This window comes from Capra hircus, chromosome 10 (genome assembly GCF_001704415.2).
Source record: "Capra hircus breed San Clemente chromosome 10, ASM170441v1, whole genome shotgun sequence".
NCBI classification, from domain to species: domain Eukaryota; kingdom Metazoa; phylum Chordata; class Mammalia; order Artiodactyla; family Bovidae; genus Capra; species Capra hircus.
This window is the reverse complement of record NC_030817.1, coordinates 47198327-47220170: the sequence shown is the minus strand read 5'-3', so window position 1 is coordinate 47220170 and position 21844 is coordinate 47198327. Positions and strand designations below refer to the sequence as shown.

Sequence of the window (21844 nt, the reverse complement as noted above, 5' to 3'; positions counted from 1 at the left end):
TGAAAAATCAAAGGGCAAAGAGGAAAAGTTAACATTTCACTAAATAATACTGTTCATCCTGTTAGATTTTTATACCAGTTTCAATATCAAATTAGCATTACTATGGTGCTCTTCTTGTCAGTTGGTTAAAATTACAAACAACAAAATTTTTGTTGTTATACGGAAAATAGATCAAAGTCATAAATATGACCCTCCTAAATTTGGTCAGAATTTCATTGAACATGTCTCAATATACCCAACAATTAAAGATACAACACTTAAAAAGAAGTTGTCACCTTTTGGAATTTATATTAAAATGTTCTTCAGAACTAGTGACTCAGGAATTAAACAATCAGTTGGAATACCAGGATTAAAAGTTTAAGCATTTGATATTAACTAAAAATGAAATGCTGACACTGAAACCCAGAAAGAGAATTTCCAAGTCACTCTAAGAAATATAATATTTTACCTAGCTGGTAAAAATACCTGTACTTCTTTAGAAACTATGACTATGAGTACAGTAAGTTAAACACAGTAGCTGTTGGTATCAAAACAATAATCTATACTGAACTTCCGTTTTCACCTTCACTTTTAACCCTAATTGATAAATGGTTAGGCAGCCAATATCATATAGTTAGTAGTATGCATCAAAGTATAATTTTTAGATGAGCAAAAGACAAAAATAAAAAAGAGATGAACTTCAAAGAAGTAAAGATATTCATTAGGGTAATGGCTACCTTTCTAAGAAATCTTGCAGGAATAGTCAACAAAAAGCTTTTTATTTTTTTTCGGTATGTGGAGGAAAGTGGTTGGGCTAGGGAGGGATAATCAGTGGCCAATTAAGAGTTATAGGTACCATGGTGTAGAGATGATTCATTCTAAACCTAGTTCAGGCTGTGACATCAGAAAAGTAACTTTCTCACTTGTAGATTCAGTCAATCCATCCGTAAAATCAAAAGGCTATGAGAAGATCTAATTCTTACAGTATCTAATGTGCTATGAATCTCTGAATACAGAGAACACATCCAGCCAAGTCATACACATTATTTTCCCTACCAACAACATTTGATTCATCAGCACGAATGGATAGTTGAGATGGCCAGGAAGTAGGGGACAGGGGAGTTATACTGGGGCATCCTTTGCACTTGGAGAGTTTTCAGCTAACAGACTTCTACATGGTCTTCAATTTGGCAGTACTTGCCTCTCAGTTTGTGCGTGCCCATTCTTTATGCAGGATTACTGACAAGGCAAACTTTCTTGCCTCTAATCATTTCCAAGTCTATGCCTCAACCACTAATGCCAAAGAAGATGAGGTTGAATGGTTCTATGAAGACCTACAAGGTCTTCTAGGACTAATGCCAAAAGAAAAGAAAGAGATGTCCTTTTCATCATAGGGGACTGGAATGCAAAAGTAGGAAGTCAAGAGATACCTGGAAGAACAAGCAGTTTGGCCTTGGATTTCAGAATGAAGCAGGGCAAAGATTAACAGAGTTGTGCCAAGAGAATGCACTGGTCAGAGCAAACACCCTCTTCCAACAACACAAGAGATGACTGCACACATGGACATCACCAGATGGTCAATATTGAAATCAGACTGATGATATTCTTTACAAAGATGGAGAAGTTCCATATATTCAGCAAAAACAAGATGGGGAGCTGATGGTGGTTTAGATCATGAGGTCCTTATTGCAAAATTCAGAATTAAATTGAAGAAAGTAGGGAAAACCACTAGGCTATTCAAGTATGACCTAAATCAAATCCCTCATATAGTGAAAGGGTGAAAAATAGATTCAAGAGATTAGATCTTATAGATAGAGTGCCTGAAGAACTATGGATGGAGATTCATAACATTGTATAAGAGGCAGTGATCAAAAACATCCCCAAGAAGAAGAAATGAAACAAGGCAAAATGGTTGTCTGAGGAGGCCTTACAAAGAGCTGAGAAAAGAAGAGAAGCAAAAGGCAAAGGAGAAAATGAAATATATACCCAGCTGAATGCAGAGTTCCAAAGAATAGCAAGGAGAGATAAGAAAACCTTTTTATGTGAACAATGCAATGAAATAAAGGAAAACAATAGAATGGGAAAGACTATAAATCTCTTTAAGAAAATTAGAGATATCAAGGGAGCATTTCATGAAAAAAATGGGCACAATAAAGGACAGAAATGGTATGGACCTAACGGAAGCAGGAGATATTAAGAAGAGGTAGCAAGAATACACAGAAGAACTGTACATAAAAGGTCTTAATGACCTGGATAACCAAAATGGCGTGATCACTCATCTAGAGCCAGACATCTTTGAATGTGAAGTCAAATAGGCCTTAGGAAGGACTAGTAAGAACAAAGCTAGTGAAAGTGATGGAATTCCAGCTGAGTCATTTCAAATCCTAAATGGTGATGCTGTTAAAGTGTTGCACTCAATATGCCAGCCAATCTAGAAAACTCAGCAATGGCCACAGGACTGGAAAAGGTCAGTTTTCATTCCAATCTCAAAGATAGCAATGCAAAAGAACATTCAAACTACTGTACAACTGTGCTCATTTCACATGTTAGCAAGATAAAGCTCAAAATCCTCCAAGCTAGGCTTCAAAAGTATGTGAACTGAGAATTTCCAGATGTACAGCCTGAATTAAGAAAAGGCAGAGGAACCTGGGATCAAATTGCCACCATCTCTTGGATCATAGAAAAAAGAAGGGAATTCCAGAAAAGAAAATCTACTTTATTGACTACACTAAAGCCCTTTGACTGTGTGGATCATAACAAACTGGGGAAAATTAACCAAAAGCTGGGAATACCAGATCACCTTACTTGGCTCCTGAGAAATCTGTATGCAGGTCAGGAAGCAACAGTTAGAACTGCATATGGAACAATGGATTGGTTCAAAACTGGGAGAGGAATAGGTTAAGGCTGTATATTGTCACCCTGCTTATTTAACTTACATGCAGAGTACATCATGAGAAATGCCAGGCTGGATGAAGCACGAGCTGGAGTCAAGATTTCTGGGAGAAATAGAAATAATCTCAGATATGCAGATGACATCATCCTAATGCCTGAAAGCAAAAATTTTGTAACTAAAGAACCTCTTAATAAAGGTGAAAGAGGAGAGTGAAAAAGCTGGCTTTAAACTTGACATTCAGAAAACTAAGATCATTGCATCAGGCCCCATCACTTCATGGCAAATAGATGGGGGAAAATGGAAACAGGGATAGACTTTATTTTTGTGGGCTCCAAAATCACTGCAGATGGTGACTGCAGCCATGAAATAAAAAGACGCTTGCTCCTTGGAAGAAAAGCTATGACCAACCTAGACAGCATATTAAAAAGCAGAGGCATTACTTTGCCTACAAAGGTCCCTTTTGTCAAAGCCATGGTTTTTCCAGTAGTCATGTATGGCTGTAAGTGTTGAACCATCAAGAAGACGGAGTGCCAAAGTTGATGCTTTTGAAATGTGGTGTTGGAGAAGATTCTTGCGAGTCCATTGGACAGCAAGGAAATCAAACCAGTCAACCCTAAAGGAAATCAGTCCTGAACATTCATTGGAAGGACTAAAACTGAAGCTCCAATACTTTGGCCACCTGATTTGAAGAGCCGACTCAAGACCTTGATGCTGGGAATGACTGAAGGCAGGAGAAGGAGGAGATGACAGAGGATGAGATGGTTCGATAGTATCACTGACTCAATGGACATTAGTTTGAGCAAACTCAGGGAGATAGTGAAGGACAGGGAAGCCTGGTGTGCTGCAGGCCATGGGGTCCCAAAGAATCAGACAACTGAGTGATGGAACAACCACCACCATTGCCTTGAAAATCATTTCCTTTTAAGGCTGTGATTCTAATACTACATAAATTATTTCCAGGGGGAGGAGGAAGAGCGGGAACAGGATTATAGGCACAATTAGCAATTTAAAATGACAGTATGAACAGTGCTGCGATGAACATTGGGGAACATGTGTATACCTGTGGCGGATTCATGTTGATGTATGGCAAAATGAATACAATAAAGTAATTAACCTCTAATTAAAATAAATTTATATTAAAAAAAGAAAAAATAAATAAAATAAAATGACAGTATATCTCTACAGCAAACCACTCCCTCAAACAGCCCATCTTCAAATACTATAGGTCAAAATTACTACTGAGTAATATCTCAAAATGTTTAACATTTCCCCAGGAAGACATGATTTAGAAACAATGGATTAATAATGCTAAAAAGACTTCACCGCTTTTGTAAGAAAATGGGTTTAGTGTCAAACCAATTTAACAAACGGAATTTCAATGCTGTGGGGAAAGTTAAAAGTCGCAAACTCCAAAACGATGCTTAAATTGCTTATAATGAGATAGTTACTGGTATTTTTCCAGTTGACACAACTGTTACAACACTATCAACCATTCAAAATACTATTGAGAAAATATTAGGAAATTGTTGTTGTTTACTTGCTAAATCATGTGCAACCCTTTGCAACCTCTTGGATTTGCAACAGTTGGTCACCGTTTCCTTCTCCAGGGGATCTTCCTGACAGGGATTTCAAATAATAAATCTGGATTCAGCTCACTTGCTGTTGTTTTGATGAAAATAAGACAATCATCTAACTCACCTGTCTTTTTATTGACAACTGTCCTTAATCACAGGCTTACTTGTTGACTCAGCAGTAAAGAAACTGCCTGTAATGCATTAGACCAGAGCTTGATCCCTGGGTCCCGAAGATGCCCTGGAGGAGGAAATGGCAACCACTCCAGTATTCTTGCCTGGGAAATCCGATAGACAGACAAGCCTGGTGGGCTACAGTCCATAGGGTCTCAAAGAGTCAGACATGACTGAGTATGGACAAGGAGCATAGCATAGTCCCTAATCACACCCATCTTATGGATTCAAAGAATGGGAAATGCTTTTGATAGAAAAGATTGAAATATCAATTATGAAAATTAGAGCAGAGTGATTGGAAAGAAGCACCAAAATGCAGTGATTCTTAGAGTCTTTGAGGAGATTTCAGAGGAGCAATATAAGACAAAAGGAATGGACAAAAGACAGACAAAAGGAAGTGTGTATCAGTCCCTTAGTCACGTCCCACTCTTTGCGACTCTATGGACTGTAGTCTGCCAGCTCCCCTAGCCAAGGAATTCTCCAAGGATGAATACTGGTGTGGGTTGCCATTTCCTTCTCCAGGGGATTTTCCCAATCCAGGGATTGAATCCAAGTCTCCTGCATTATAGGCAGATTGTTTACCATCTGAGGCACCAGGGAAGATGAAAGGAAAGACTACCTATATTCCTAATGTTAGAAATACACTGAAATACACTAAAATAATATTCATGGGCTCCCAGGTGGTGATAGTGGTAAAGAACCTTCTTGCCAATCCAGGAGATGTAAGAGATGTGGGTTTGATTCATGGGTTGGGAAGATTCCCTGGAGGAGGGTATGGCAACAACCCACTCCAGTATTTTTGTGTGGAGAATCTCAGAGAGAGAGAAGCCTGGTGCGCTATAGTCCTTAAGGTTCCAAAAAGTCAGACACAACTGAAGCAACTTAGCATGCATGCAAAATAATACCTATCACATTTGCTCTTAAAAATTCAGACTAGCATGCATTTCAATGATTTTACTCATCATTATCAGTAATGAGGAGCTCAAACCTTTAAAGATCATTTCTCCTTTGGCCAAAAGCATCATAGCTTTTCATAAATAGTATGGATTGCTTGAGCTCAATTATGGACAGTTTGAGTACCAGGCCAGTGAGGAGGGACAGGAAAGTATGAAATGCATACGTTTTAGAGGAATGATGGAAGTTGAAGAGTAAGTAAGCATGACAGCCTCATGCTGCCTGCCTCTCAGGTTTATCCGAAACCTTCCCCCATCTGTGCCTGGAATGGTCCCTCCATGTGTACTCACTTGCAGCACACAATCATGCCTTCATTATACTGTCTTGTTATTAAGTAATTTATTCTTCCTCTTCTCCCTCACAGGGGATGAAGTGATATTGCCATATTTCCACTGTTCTGTACAAGTTTTTGCACTTAGATGCTCAGAGAGTGTCTATCAGATAATGAATTACATCTTCTGGAAAGTGGCTTCATGAGAAACTGGACCTTAATTTCTTGCTTGCTGATATATTCTCAGTGCCTAGAAAACTTTTGGCATATAATAGGCACTCAATAAATATTTTTTAAATGAATTGATGATTCAATTAAGCAGCACTCTCTTTAGAAAGCAGGCTCATAGCTCAAACAGCTATAATGACTAGTGACTTTAAAGTAAAGTGTATCTCAACAGCTCTGGTCCAAATATGAATTAGATTAGGATGACCAGTATCAAAGTACAGGTTGTTTGTTAAGAATACTAAGATTAAAAAAAACAAACTAATGCTTTTCTCTTATCAGTACTATAGAGGCATGACTATAATCTAATATAATCTAAAATTTTGGGAGACATAATGGGTTTCATTTTAAAATAAATGAAAGGCTCAAATTAAACACTCAGTTAAAATGTATTTGTTTGACAGAAATCACCTCTAGAGGACAATTTATTCCTTAATGCTTGACATGAAATTCTCTTAATTGTGTTCAGGGGTGAACAGTTGGTCTGCCAGAACATTATTAAAAACATATGTTTGAATGAATAAATGAAAAAAAAATTCTAACACTCCCCAAATGATGAAAACAGGTTTTATGTCTAGCCTCATGCTAAACATGTGGAATAGCGTGCCCCTTTGAAAAAGGGAACAGACTCTCATTCTTACTGTCACAAATTGGAAAATTGCTTTTACGTTAGATGGATGGCTGCATTTACCATGTGGGAACAAATCCTCCAGGTCCTTGATCAATCACTTGTCCAAATAGGAAAATTGTAATCCCCTTCCTCCTTCTCATGAGTGCTCCAAAACAAAAGATAGACTTTTTTGCAACAAATAGGTCTAACACACTGTGCCCTGATAGCTAATGTTCTGTGGTAAAAGGAAAGAACATTTACAGTAAGCAGGAGGTACCTTGGAGGACTGGAAAGTTTGGTATTAATGTTCAGGTTATTTTCCAGCAAAATAGATTCAGGCTCCTTATTATGATGAGAAATATGTAAGAGGAAAATTTAATAATGTATAATCAGACTCTCTGACTTAATACATACTTCCTCTTTATTTGTTTGTGCTCCAAATCCATCTTCAAAGAAATGGGAGTATTCTTGAAAGAAACCAAACAAACTCTAATAAAACAGTAAGATTATGAAGTTACCTGGGGATCTGACTAAACATAGAGGGTCTTTAAATAGCAAGAGAAAATGTGATTAAATTTTTTTGATCCAATGGTGTCTAGGGAAGTGCAGAGAATTAAGCAGTTTTATCCTTTCCAAAATGCAGAAGTATCCTTACTATATAGAGAGGTCATATGTTTTTTTCTTGAAGCTGAATTTCTTAATTTTGTGTTTTTAAAAATAAGAGGGTATTTTATATTAACGTATGGAATCTAGAAAGATGGTACTGATGATTTCATATGCATGAGTTAATACACAATATTTGGCTTTCTCTTTCTGACTTACTTCACTGTGTATAATAGGCTCTAGGTACATCTACCTCATTAGGGCTGACTCAAATGTGTTGTTGGTTTTTTTTTTATATCTAAGTAATATGAGGACATTTTAAAGAGATGGCTCCCAAGTACATGAAAAAGTTGGTTGTGGCTTGAAAAACTGGCAAGAGGCTTTAAATATTTTTATATCTTAAAGGGAGAGAGAAAAAAAATAGTAAGTTTTCTAAAATAAATGCTCTGAGGAAAGGGAAGGCAGGGGTATCTGAGGTTAGACTTTTTAGATTCTGTAAGAGCCAAGGTGATGGGGAGACCCTGGGCCTAGAGGCATAAAGAAGCCTGTCTAAAGTTTTGTTGAGCCAAGAGAAATGTCATCTTGGTCAATCTTAAAAGAAACATTTAATAAATAAAAATATCAATATCAAATCAAATATGTAACCATCAGTAGATATAATGTGCCACGTTTTGTTACTGTCAAAGTTCATTTGTCAATTTCTCCCACAAAAAGCAGGTATTCTTTTCCCTTATGTCTATCTACCTTACTCTTGCTCTTTCGATGAGAAGCTGGCAATTGGTAAAAGTACACAGTCAAACCCAGCTGATGGCTTTTGCTTTTAAAATAGAGTTTTATTGGAGCACAGCCATGCCATTTTGTTCCCTTAGTATCTACACTGTTTCTGCACTAGGAATGCAAAAGTGAGCAGCTGTCACAGACACTGTAGGATGCACAGAACTGAAAATATTTACTCTCTGGCCTTTCACACCCATACAAAAAACCTGCCAACCTCTGCTTCAGAGTATTTCCAATGTAAGCAGAGACTTTGTCACACTGTCTTTTAAATATATTAAGATCCAAATTGACCTGCAAGTCACTAGATACCAAAAAGGCATTCAAAAATATTTTTATTGTTTACTTAAGTTAAAAAGGTAGTAGAAAAATAAAAGTGAACGATGGATGATTCTTCTCTTTTAAACTATCATACATTTATATTTTTTCTCTGTAGTAACATGATTGTGCTTCTCAGAATATCAGAAACATAGCAATGAAGAAATCTGACATCAGCTTACAGAGATATTTGGAATAAATTAAATTTGATACTTTTCTTTACTGGCATTCTTTCCAAAAGATTTTTCTATGTTTTTGTTTTAAACATAGTTCTCTTGGCAGTGCAGTTCATTTACTTTAGACTATTAAATCATAGCTATATTTTAACTGAATTCAAATGTTACAGTAGCTGCTCTGATGAGTTCTTGCAGACACTGACATGGGACAGACTTCGTTGTGGCTGTCCAGTTTCAAAATAGGCTGCCTCAAAAGGAATAGCTCCTGGAGACTGGACCAAGATGGCAGAGGAGTAGGACATGGTGCTCACCTTCTCACAAATACATTCAAAAAAGTGAGAAAGGAACTGGGATGGGACCTGTGCCCCCGTGAAAGAGGGAAAGCTTCCACATCCTGCGAAGTCCCCTCCCTGGTGGAAAGACTAGCCAGGAGAGAAGGGAAGCGTCAGAGCCTTTGAAGAGAGCAGAACTAGTTTATGGAGAGCATAGCGGAGAGAGACTTGCACAGATGGTAGATATCACTGCCCTGCACTCCCCAGCCTGAGATGCTCATCTGCTGGGATGGGTGGGGGCTGGCGGCTGAGGCTTGAGTCTTGGAGGTCAGACCCTAGAAGAAGATGGGGATTGGTGGTGTGGATACAGCCTGAAGGGCCTAGGGTATGGTGCACCACAACCAAGGAATTGGCATGCCAGAAGAAGCCAGAGCCCATCCAGACAGGCAAGGCACCACTGTTTGGAGGTGCACAAACATAGGAGCTTCCTTTTCTGGATGAGTACTCTTAGGCAGCAGGGCACCACCTGCATGAGGGTCAAGCACAGCCACCACTGGCATTTCAGACTCCAGAGGCAGGTACTGGTGCTGGGTGCCAACCACTCTCTCCACCTTCCCAGGAGTACACACAGGCCATGAACCTGCCCACCCTCTATCAATGGGATAATGGCCAGCACACACTGAGGAAAGAGACAGCAAGCATCCAAACCAAAACAGCACCCATGCCAAAAACAATTAAATCCATACAAGTGACACAGTAATCTTTCCACATATAAATTGTCCTCCAAAACTACAATAGATAATTGTTTCTCTTAAACTCAGAGAGTAGGAGAAATATAAGCAAAATGAAGAAGTAGAAGAAACACTTCCAGTTAAAAGATCAAGAGAATTCCTCTGAAGGGGCAAACAGTGAAACAGACTTCTTCAATCTAATAGACACAGAGTTCAAAAAGCAAGTAATGAAAATACTGAAGGAATTAAGAAAGGTTATTGACAGAAATGCAGATTGTTATAAAAAAGTAACTAGAAACTATAAGGAGGAGCCAAGAAAAATTAGAAAATTCATTTGCCAAGATAAAAGCTGAGCTAAAGGTGATGAATAGCAAAATGAATAATGCAGAAAAAAGAATAGTGATACGGAAGACAGAATAATGGAAATTAGTCAATCAAAGCAGAAGACAGAAAACCATATAAAAAATAAAATGAAAGCAATTTAAGAAATCAATAGGGTAATATAAAGCATGCCATTTATACATAAGAGGGATTCCAGAAGAAGAAAGAGAAAAAGGAAGTAAAAGGTATTTGAAGTAATTAAGGTTGAAAACTTCCCAACCTAAAGAAGGAAACAAATATCCAGGTATGGAAAGGATAGAAAGTCCTAAACAAAATTAACCCAAACAAAATTAACCCAAATAACCCTATATCAAACTATATTATAAGAAAAATGGTAAAGGTAAAGATGAAAAGAGTATTCTAAAGGCAGAAAGAGAAAAACAGAGTGTTAATTAACAAGGGAACCACCTTGTTAATTACAAGGGAACCCCCATAAGACTATCAGCTGATTTCTCTACAGAAACTCTGCAGGCTAGAAGGGAATGACAAAATATATTCAAAGTCTTGAAAGGAAAAAAATCTCCTACCTAGAATACTATACCCAGCATGATTATCATTTAGAATAGGAGAGAAAATAATTCCTCAGACAAGCACAAACTAAAAGAATGCAGAAATACTATTAATAAACCTACCCTAAAAGAAATACTGAAAAGTCTTCTCTATGTAGAAAATTAGCAAGAAGGTATAGGATGGAGGAAATTATAAATAGAAATTGAGTAACTTAAATTAGCCAATATCCAGATTTAAGGGGGGGGGGGGAACTATTGTGAAAACAAGGAACAGCAAAAGGATAAACATTAAGAAGTAAAAAAAAAAAATCAAAATCATAAAATGTGTAGAAGGAGAGAAATAAACAGAAAAAAAGTAGATTCTTTTTTCAGAATGTGTAAATTCCTCTTTTTTTTTTTTTTAGAATGTGAGCCTACTATGTGACTATCAGTCTAAACCAAACAGTTAGAGGAAGGGGCCGCATGCTCATGCTCCATTGTGTTCGACTCTTTGCAACCCATGTACAGTAGCCCACCAGACTCCTCTGTCCATGGGATTTTTCAGGCAAGAATACTGGAGTGGGTTGTCATTTCCTTCCTTCTTGGGTCAGGAAGATCATGCCCCCTATGTCTCCTGCATTTGGCAGCAGAGTCTCTACCATAGTGCCACCTGGGTAGCCCAGGAAAGGGTTTGAACTCTTGTCTCCTGCATTGCAGGCAGATTCTTCACTGTCTGAGCTACCAAGGAAGCCACAGGAAGGGGTTAACATACTTATAAAGTAAGGCAAAAAATCAAAACTACACAAAAGATTCAAAAACCAAAAATAAAAGAACAAAAGCATAAAATAAAAGGAAATCACCAAACTACAAAAAGAAAAAGAAACAGAATTAACTGGAAATGGCAATAAATACAGATGTGTCAATAATTATCTTAAATGTAAATGGACTGAAAGCTCCAATCAAAAGCTACAAAGATGCAGACTGGATGAAAAAAAACAGTAAATAACCAAGAGCATATAATATGCTATCTACAAGACATGGACCTCAGGGCAAAGACATACATAGACTGGAAGTAAGAGGATGGAAAAAGATATTTCATGCAAATAGAAATGACAAGAAAGCAGCCACTGCAATACTCATTTCAGACAAAATAGACTTTAAAACAAAGGCCATAAAAAAATGTTAAGGAGAACACTATATAGTGATTAAAGGATCAATATAAGAAGATTTTCCATTGTCAATATATTTACACCTAATATAGGAGCACTCAAATACATAAAACAAATACTAATTGACATAAAGGGTGAAATTGATGGAAATACAATAATAGTAGAAGACTTTTAACACCCCACTCACACCTACGGACAGATCTTCTAGGCAGAAAATCAATAAGGCACTGGAAATTTTAAGTGATACAACAGTTAGACTTGGCATTTTCAGGACATTACATCAGAAACAAAACAAAACAGAATATATACTCTTTCCAACTGTACATAGAACATTCTCTAGGACTGACTGCATTACTAGGGCATAAAACTAACCTCAACAAATTTAAGAGTACAGGCACTCTTTCAAGAATATTCTCTGACCACAACAGCATGAAACTAGAAATCAACCACAGGAAAAGAAATGAGAAAGAAAAAAAAAAAAAAAAGATTACGTGGAGTCTAAACAATATGCTGCTGAAAAACCAATGGGTCAATGAGGAAATAAAAGAGGAAATTTAAAAATACCTTCAGACAAATGACAATGAAAATTCAACCATGCAAAATCTGGGATGCAGCAAAAGCAGAACTTACATGGAAGTCCATAGCAATATAGGCCTTCCTCAAAAAAAAAAAAAAAAAAAGAAAAATCTCAAATAAACAACCTAACCTACCTACTTACCACCTAAAAAAGTTGGAAAAAGAAGAACAAACAAAACCTAAAGTCAGCAGAAGAAAGGAACTAATCAGGGAGGAAATAAAATATAGAGATTTAAAAAAAAAAAAAAACAGAAAAAAAAATCAATAAAACCAAGAGCTGGTTCTTAGAAACAATAAACAAAATTAACAAACCTCTGGCCAGGCTCACCATGAAGACAAGAGAGAGAATCCAAATAAAGTAAGTAAGAAACAAAAAAGAAGAAAACTCAATCATTACTGAAGAAATACAAAATATCCTAAGAGAATACTATGAACAATTATATGCAAACAAATCTGACAACCTAGAAGAAATGGGCAACTTTCAAGAAACATACAGCTCACCGAAACTGAATCAGAAGAAACAGATCATCTGAACAGACCAATCATTAAAAATAAAATAGAATCTGTAAAAACAGAAAAAACTTCCTACAAACAAAAGATGGTTTATGAGAATTCTACCAAGCAGACAAAGAACTGATACTGATCCTTCTAAACCTCTTACAAAAGGTTGAAAAGAAGGGAATACTCTCAAAGAAGCCTATGAAGACCCCCATCATGCTGATCCCCAAAGCAGACAAAGATACCACCAGAAAATACAATTCCAGGCCAATATCTCTGAACACTATATGCATGAAAATTCTAAATAAATAAATAAATCAGCAAACCAAATTCAACACACAAAAAAAGATTATACACCATGACCAACCCAAGTTCAAAAGAATGAGTCAACATGTACATGTCAATGTAATATATCACATTAAAAAGCAAAAGTCAAAACCCACATGATCATCTCAATATATTTAAAAAAATAAAAGTGACAAAATTCAGCATCCATTCATGATAAAAACTCTTACCAAAGTGGGTGTAGAGGGAACATATCTCAACATAATAAAAGCCATTTATGACAAACCCACAGCCAATATAACAGTCAATAGTTGAAAGTTGAAAACCTTCATGCTAAAATCTGGAACAGGCCAAGGATACCCACTCTCACCTCTTCTATTCAACATAATTCTGAAAGACCTAGTCACAGAAATCAGACAAGAAACATACATAAAATGTAACCAGATTGCAAGGAACAGGTAAAATTGTCACTATATTCAGATAACATGACACTATATACAGAAAACCCAAGGAGTGCACACAACAACTACCAGATCTAATAAATGAATTCTGCAGAGTAGTACTACACAAGATAAACATCAGAAATCAGTTGCATTTCTTTACACTAACAAGGAAATATGAGAGAGGGAATGTAAAAAAAAAAAAAAACCACCCAAAAACAAGCCTTTGAAAATTGCACCCCAAAATAAAATATGTAGGAATAAACATGACCATGGAGGTGAAAGACTTACAAGCTGAGAACATTAAAACATTATTAAAGGGGAAAAAAAGAGGATTCAAAGAAATGGAAATATATCTCTTGCTCTTGGATTGAAAGAATTAATACTGTGAAAATGGCAATACCACCCAAAGCAATCTACAGATTAATGCCATCACTATCAAAATACCCATGATATTTTTCACAGAACTGGAATAAATTACTCAAAAATGTATATGGAACTATAAGAGACACAGAATTTCCAAAGCAATCGTAATTAAAAAAAAAAACAAAACAAACAAAAAGGAGGCATAACTCTTCTAGACTTCAGACAGTGCTACTAAGCCACAGTAATCAAATCAAAACAGTTTGGTATTAGTACAAAAACAGACATACGGATCAATGGGAAAAAAACCCCAGAAATAAATAAACCCACACATATGTTCAATTTATTTTCAACAAAGGAGGAAAAAATATAAAATGGGAAAAAAGACAGTCTCTCACCACATCAAGTGGTGCTGGGAAAGTTGAACAGCTGCATGTAAATCAACGAGGTTAGAACACACCCTCATGCCATGCTCAAAAATAAACTCAAAATGGCTTAAAGGCAAACATAAGACACGACACCAAAAAACTTCTAGAAGGGAGCACAGGCAAAATATTCTCTGAGATAAACTGTACCATGTTTTCTTGGGTCAGTCTCCCAAGGCAATAGCAATAAAAACAAAAATAAATGAATGGGACCTAATTAAACTTACAAGCTTTCATGCAGCAAAGGAGATCATATAAAAAAATGAAAAGACAACCTATGGAATGGGAGAAAATATTTGCAAATGATGCAAGCAACAAGGGCTTAATCTACAAAATATACAACTGATACTGTACGTAGCTCATACAACATAACAAAAAAGAACACTCAATGGAAAAATGGGCAAAAGACCTTAGTAGACATTTTGCCAAAGAAGACATACAAATAGCTATTAGGCACATGAAAAGATGCTCAAAATTACTAATTTTTAGAGAAATGAAAATCAAAACTACAATGAAGTACCACTTCACACCATTCAGAATGGCCATCATTAAGATTTATGGATAACAAATGTTGGAGAGAGCATGGAGAATATGGAACTTGCCTACACTGTTGGTGGGCATATAAGTTGGTATAGTTACTATAAGAAACAGTATAGAAGCTCTTCAGAAAATCAAAGTTATAAATTACCATATGATCCAACAGTTCTACACCCAGGAATATACGCAGACAAAACTACAATTCACAAAGGATCCCATATTTATAGCAGTAATATTTACAATAGCTAAGGCTGGAAGAATCACAAGCTGAAATCAAGATTGCCAGGAGAAATATCAATAACCTCAGATATGCAGATGACACCACCTTTATGGCAGAAAGTGAAGAGGAACTAAAAAGCCTCTTGATGAAAGTGAAAATGGAGAGTGAAAAAGTTGGCTTAAGGCTCAACATTCAGAAAACGAAGATCATGGCATCCAGTCCCATCACTTCATGGGAAATAGATGGAGAAACAGTGGAAACGGTGTCAGAATTTATTTTGGGGGGCTCCAAAATCACTGCAGATGGTGACTGCAGCCATGAAATTAAAAGACACTTACTCCTTGGAAGAAAAGTTATGACCAACCTAGATAGCATATTCAAAAGCAGAAACATTACTTTGTCAACAAAGTCCGTTTAGTCAAGGCTATGGTTTTTCCAGTGGGCATGTATGGATGTGAGAGTTGGACTGTGAAGAAAGCTGAGTGCCGAAGAATTGATGCTTTTGAACTGTGGTGTTGGAGAAGACTCTTGAGAGTCCCTTGGACTGCAAGGAGTTTCAACCAGTCCATCCTAAAGAAGATCAGCCCTGGGATTTCTTTGGAAGGAATGATGCTAAAGCTGAAATTCCAGTACTTTGGACACCTCATGCGAAGAGTTGAGTCATTGGAAAAGACTCTGATGCTGGGAGGGATTGGGGGCAGGAGGAGAAGGGGACGACAGAGGATGAGATGGCTGGATGGCATCACCAACTCGATGGACATGAGTTTGAGTGAACTCCGGGAGATGGTGATGGACAGGGAGGCCTGGCATGCTGTGATTCATGGGGTCGCAAAGAGTCAGACACGACTGAGCGACTGAACTGAACTGAAGACATAAAAACAACTTAAATGTCCATCAACAGACGAACGGGTAAAGAAGATGTAGTACATATATACAATGGAATACTAAAAAAGAATGAAATAATGCCATTTACAGCAACATGGACGCCACTAGAGATGATCATCCTAAGTGAAGTCACAAATAAAAAGCCAAATACCATATGATATCACTTATATTTTGAATCTAAAATATGGCACAAATGAACCTATCTACCAAACAGAAACACACTCTCATAGAAAACAGGCTTGTAATTACCAAAGGAGAGAGGGAGAGGGATGAACTGGGAGTTTGGGTTAGTAGAAATAGACTATCACAGAATGGATAAAGAACAAGGTCCTACTGTGTAGCACAGGGAACTATATCCAATCTTCTTGGATAAACCATACTGGAAAAGAGTATTTTTTAAATGTTTACATGTGTATTACTGACTGGATGGAAAAAAATAACTTTGCCAGAGAATAAAAATTAGCTTAACATTGTAAACCAATTATACTTCAAATAAAAGAAAAAAAGATTTGAGTTCCCTATCACTGCAGGTGAGCAAACAAAGAAATGATGACAACCAGTAAGGGATGCAGAAAGTTTCCTGATTCAGAGAGGGATTCAATCGGTTGACCCCTAAGTACTTTTCATGCCTAAAAATCTATAAGCTTTTGATATTTAGCACTAGGACATTCTATAAACTGAAAAAGCATACATTATCAGAAAGTTTTAAAAAATCATTCTTATATGATGTTCTAGAAATATGACTGTGCATTAAATTCTATGAGCAATAAACCTTGAAGATTTAATATGAAAGAACAGTCCTTTTATATATGTATAGCGCATGCTATGTCACTTCAGTCACGTCTGACTCTTTGCGACCCAGTGGACTGACCCCACCCAGGCCCTCTGTCCACAGAATTCTCTAGGCAAGAATACTGGAGCGGTTTCTGTGCCTTCCTCCAGGGGATCTTCCCAACTCAGGAAATGAACCCATGTCTCCTGCAACTCCTGCATTACAGGATGTTTACCGAAGCCCTATATATACATATATATAAATAGTTTACATATTATATATGGTTTATATATGAACAAAATGTACTTATAAATTTAGACTAGGTTTCAAAAGATTAACTCTAGACAAGCAATAATTCAATTTTAAATTGTTACTGAAACTCATTAAAGGGTGTGTGTCTGTATGGATAACTTTTAAAGGACCTTATTTACTGTAGTGTTTGGGTTAACAAAATTAGCAGCACTGAAACAAATATAGGGAGGGAGGATATAATCTAAAGTTAGGGTTAAGACACCATAATGACTCTAGAAGTGTTTGCAATGTTAAACAGCTTTGTAACCTTGCACAACACATTTTAATCATCAGGCTCTAGTTTTCTCAAATATCAAATAAGGCTATGGTTCTCAAACTTTAGAGTACATGAGAACCACTTGTTGGGCATATTAAAAAGTTTCTGATTCAGAAGATATGACATAGGGTAGAATATTTACATTTCTAAGTTCCCAGATGCTGCTAATTTAGTCAAGGAACAGCACATGGGAATGGAATAAGAATTGAGAAGATGATGGTAGTTACCAAATCCTTAATACTTCATAGCTGCAACAGAGAGGGTAGCCAGCATCTAATAAATTACATCCAAACTATAATTATCTATTAAATTAAAAATTCATTTGATTTGAAGAAAGAGTTCCCCTTTGGATTTCAACAGAGATTTTTGAACATGCAAAGATTCTGTTGTACTTACGTCATAGCTTGATAAATGGATTCAATCCCATAACGCATGGCAAATTCATCGACTATTTCTTGAGAGGCATCATCAAAGAAAACCTTCCAGGCTTCATCCCCTTTGACCTCTGGGATTTTCACTCCACCATTAGCTTTCACTTCAGTCAAGTAATGGAACAAATTCTAAAAGTAAGTGTTTTTCAAATGTTCAGTTTTCTCAAACTAGGCCTGACATATTTATCTGTAACTTTCAGTAAATTATACTTATATTGTAATTGTATCTAATGTTTTATCAGAATCTATAAACAATAGCAATATCTCAGATTTTCATTTTACTGAATCTCATTCTAATGCAAATTCTGATTTTGCTTCTGTCTAGGTCTATACAGAATCAATGATTTAAATGTTTCAGATACAGTGTATCATTTTAGAAGGAAGTAAATGGTTTTGTAAGTAAACATTTCTACATGCTAGCATAGATTTTGCATTCATGGGCTCTGAGTAAATTACAAAGCTCTGGATGAATAATGTGTTTTGACTTTGTTGATACAAAATCTAGATATGCAAATAAAACTAAAGCACTTCAGCTGCAAAACGGTACAAGTCCTGACAATGAATTCAGGCTGAAAATAAGTATTTTTACAATTTTGTAATGAAAAAAATTACTACATACAATTTCTTTTTCCTTTAAGAAGTTTAGAAACTGCTTCAGCACTTTCTGAAGTGGATTTCAGTTCTTTTGGGTTCTTGGACCCAGAAAAGACTCTGAAAAATCTCTGTCCACATTTTACGACCAGAGTTGGCTCCCTATCCTGCCAGTTCAAGAGATTTATTGCTGTTGGTCTAAAAACTGAACCACTTTTCTTTTTTTTTCAATAATTTTATTTTTAATTAAAGTATGTTTACAATATTGTGTTGGTTTCTGTCATCAAATGAATCAGCCATAGGTATGCAAATGTCTCCCCCCTTTTGACCTTCCCTCTACCGCCCACCCCATCCCACTCCCCTGGCTGTCACAGAGCATTGCATTTGGTGAACCACCTTCCTTGATGCATTATCACTGGCTAGTCTGTACTCAGGAGACTAAGTCTCGGTTCTATCTCTAAATACTGTGCAATGTGTAAATGACTCAAATACTGTTCCTTGTTTCCTTCTTTAGTGAAAAGGAGATGCAAATAATTACATATACGTTTTCATAGACATACTTAGGAAAAATAATGCGCAAACAGCAATGATTCTCCCAGCTATCTTTCTGTTTCTTAGGAAGGACTTTCTCCATATCTCTTTGATTAGGGGGAAAGGTATAGTTCTCAGCTTCACCACATTTTTTGATACATGGGATGTGTCATTTGCATCATGGAAAAGCTCCGGTGACATGTCAAACTAAGCTTTCAGTTGCAAAGCATCCAGTAGAACCCCAGGATTACTTGTCTGTGCATGGACCCTGAGGCACGAAAGGGAACTAGTGTATCTGCCTTTTTGATTCAGTCTGAGTGGGCTCTACTTCTTTCTAAGCCAACCAAGCTCCTCTTTTTGGGTAGTATACTCTCTACGATTCATGGGTGCAAACCTACATTCTGATACTTACTACCCAGATGTTTGTGGAAAGGGTAGTTAAAGTGGAGGAGGGTTCAGTATGTATGAAGTCCTCTGTTATACTCAGAAAAAGATTGACAAATTTACTGCTACTTACATTGGCTTCCCAAAGACATTTCTACATCAGATTTTTCATATTTAATAGACAATAGTCCTAATTAAATCTTCAACAAAACCTGAGCACTAACTCAGAGTTCTCAAAAATTGGCATGATTTGTATCTTCTCTTCCATTATTAAAGTATTGATACTATAGATTTAATGCTTCCAAAATATCATGACCCATTTCTTCAAGGAATGCCAACAGTCTTATTCCTCCCTGGAAAGATGGGAATTTGCTCTACTTGTTCATTATCATCTCATTGCCTTGTTTATTAAAACTTGCCTCATATGCTTGCTCTAAACCTCATTCTAAGACAATAAGCCCTCTCTTTAGGGGGCAATATATAGGCTATGTGATACCTTATCACATCACTTGCTATTGTAAAGAATAAGAACTTCAGGGACAATTTCACAAACCTAATTCAATTCTATTTTTAAAACAAATATTTTGTGGCATTATCTCCAATCAATGCAGTTTTTTCTAGGTCTTATTATTAATATAATTCAAGTTACTTACCTCATGTAGACATGTATATTGTATGTGATATGGAGCAACTTTCTCCTCTCCTTTTATTTCCACATTAATTTTCAGTCGAATGGCCCCAGACACAGCTGACTTATCTGTCCGTTTCTCTGATAAAGCAGAAAGTAATTGGTCAGTCACTTTTGACAATATCATTTTTCTTATACATGATCGCAAAAGCTTAAAAACAGGCTTATTTTGCTAAAAGTCATTTTTCTAGATCAGGTTTGATTAACAATAATGATTCTGCTAAATACAATTTAAAGTAATGCACCTATATGTCACTGAGATTGTCAAAATGTGATATAGGTATTTCAAATAAAAAAAGCTTAATTAGATGATTCTGATACAAATTTCCATGTACTAGATCAGTTAAGATGATAAAAATTAATTATTTGGGCAATTAAAAGAAAAATAACTAAAAGATAAATTAATCAGGAGAGTACTTTATCAAAAAGTCCCATTCTTTCTGTCCTTGAAAAAAATGAGTCAAAGCTCTAACAAAAACATCCGTTAATAGTCTTCTCTGTTAGTGATTCATGAAGACCTATAGTCTACAACCTGTGTTTGCTTATGAGTGTTAGATTCTTTCTTTGTTTGAATGGAGTCAATATGTAGTCAATTCAAATAATGTATGTGTAATGTATGTGTATATATGCATCTAATATGAACTTAGGGGTAGCTTTGAGAGAAAGATAAATATAGCCACAAAATTTCTAGGGTGAATGTAGGTAGGGGACCTATGACTGATACCTGCTTCCCTGATGAAACACATAAAGAAGCAAGCTGATCCATCTGAAAAACCAAAGATGAAAAGGGAGACCACACCAAGTCAGTGGTGAAGACTTCTTTAATTGCCCCTCTTTCTAAGCATTACTATATTTTTAGCCAAATAAGATACAGTTAAATCATGAAGTCTACTTTCTTCTTGTGGAATGTCTGCTGATTTTTCATGGTTAATAGTTAATAGTCACTGTGTTGCTAAGAGCCTTCTCTTAATGCTGGGATTATGAGAGTTTCTCCTACTGGCCAGGAGAGAGTTGATTCTCAACAAATGCTTAAGTTGTCTGCTGCAGCCAAGAGAAAGTCAGGTCTTCATACCACTTTGTCACAGACCTTTCCCCAGGATCACAAGGGAACATTTTAAGTACCATCATCATAATGGATTCAGGGGACACAGGCTCTGCTTGGACACCCAGAACTTTTGGCTAACTTCTGCTCTGCATGGTGAAATGAATTCTGAGTGTTGAGGAAGGAGTAACACTGTACAAACAATGAAAATATGTTACTAATGGGGATGAACCCATTGTGGATTTTATACAAAGCTAAAACCTGTTTTCCCTCTAAAGGTTAAACATCAGTAATGATGGCACAAAAGTGTGAACTGAGGATGAGCAGGCACAGGCACCCATGGCGGGCTACATTGTATTTTTCTCTCCATACACTGAAGGACAGTTTCTGCAGGAGAGCTGGGTGGCTGATTTTATTAGAAGCACACTCAAATTCTTTTGCAAACTGACTATACCCTTGTACATTTTGTCAAAAGAATAATTTGAGGAATTTCTCTTCTGAATTATAACTCAATTCAACAACATGCTAATTTATCACACGAAAATAAAAGTATGTGCATAGTCAATTAAATTGCTCTCTAATTAAAACACAACTTGTGAGAGTTGTGCAGAGTTAATGGTCTGAAATTTACCCTTTCCTAACATCTCTGTTTTCATGTATAAAATTATTTAATAGTATAAACAAGATACAGGAGGATTATCATTATAAGTGAAGCAAAAACTCTATGCCAATAATGGAGAAGCATTAGTTTTAAGAAAGATTTCTTCAAAATAAAATATTTTTGATAATGAGATTTTAGCCTAGCTTGAATCATTTGTGTTCAGTTATGTATCTCTCCTTCTTAATTCAGAAGGCCATTAATTCTGTAACCTCATTCCTTTACTTTGCAAAATGCTGTTTTACTTGAAGTATGTAGATTCTAAAAAGTGATAAGCAATCTTTAATCTGCCAAAATAAGTAGGTATCCTAAAATCAAACATTTCATAATCCTGGAATTGTGTCAACTTTTCTTAGATTCA

General features: G+C 36.3%; 1 protein-coding gene across 1 annotated transcript in view; it reads right to left on the bottom strand.

Annotated features, from left to right (window-relative positions):
* The window catches only part of UNC13C (unc-13 homolog C), a 678662-nt gene that overhangs the window by 316372 nt on the left and 340446 nt on the right, over nucleotides 1-21844 (bottom strand). Inside the window, exons 14-15 of the mRNA XM_005685753.3 lie at nucleotides 19749-19864; nucleotides 17555-17718 (exon numbers count right to left, since the gene is read on the bottom strand). Of these exons, the coding sequence (XP_005685810.2) occupies nucleotides 17555-17718; nucleotides 19749-19864 (280 nt within the window). The remainder of the gene's footprint in view (nucleotides 1-17554; nucleotides 17719-19748; nucleotides 19865-21844) is intronic.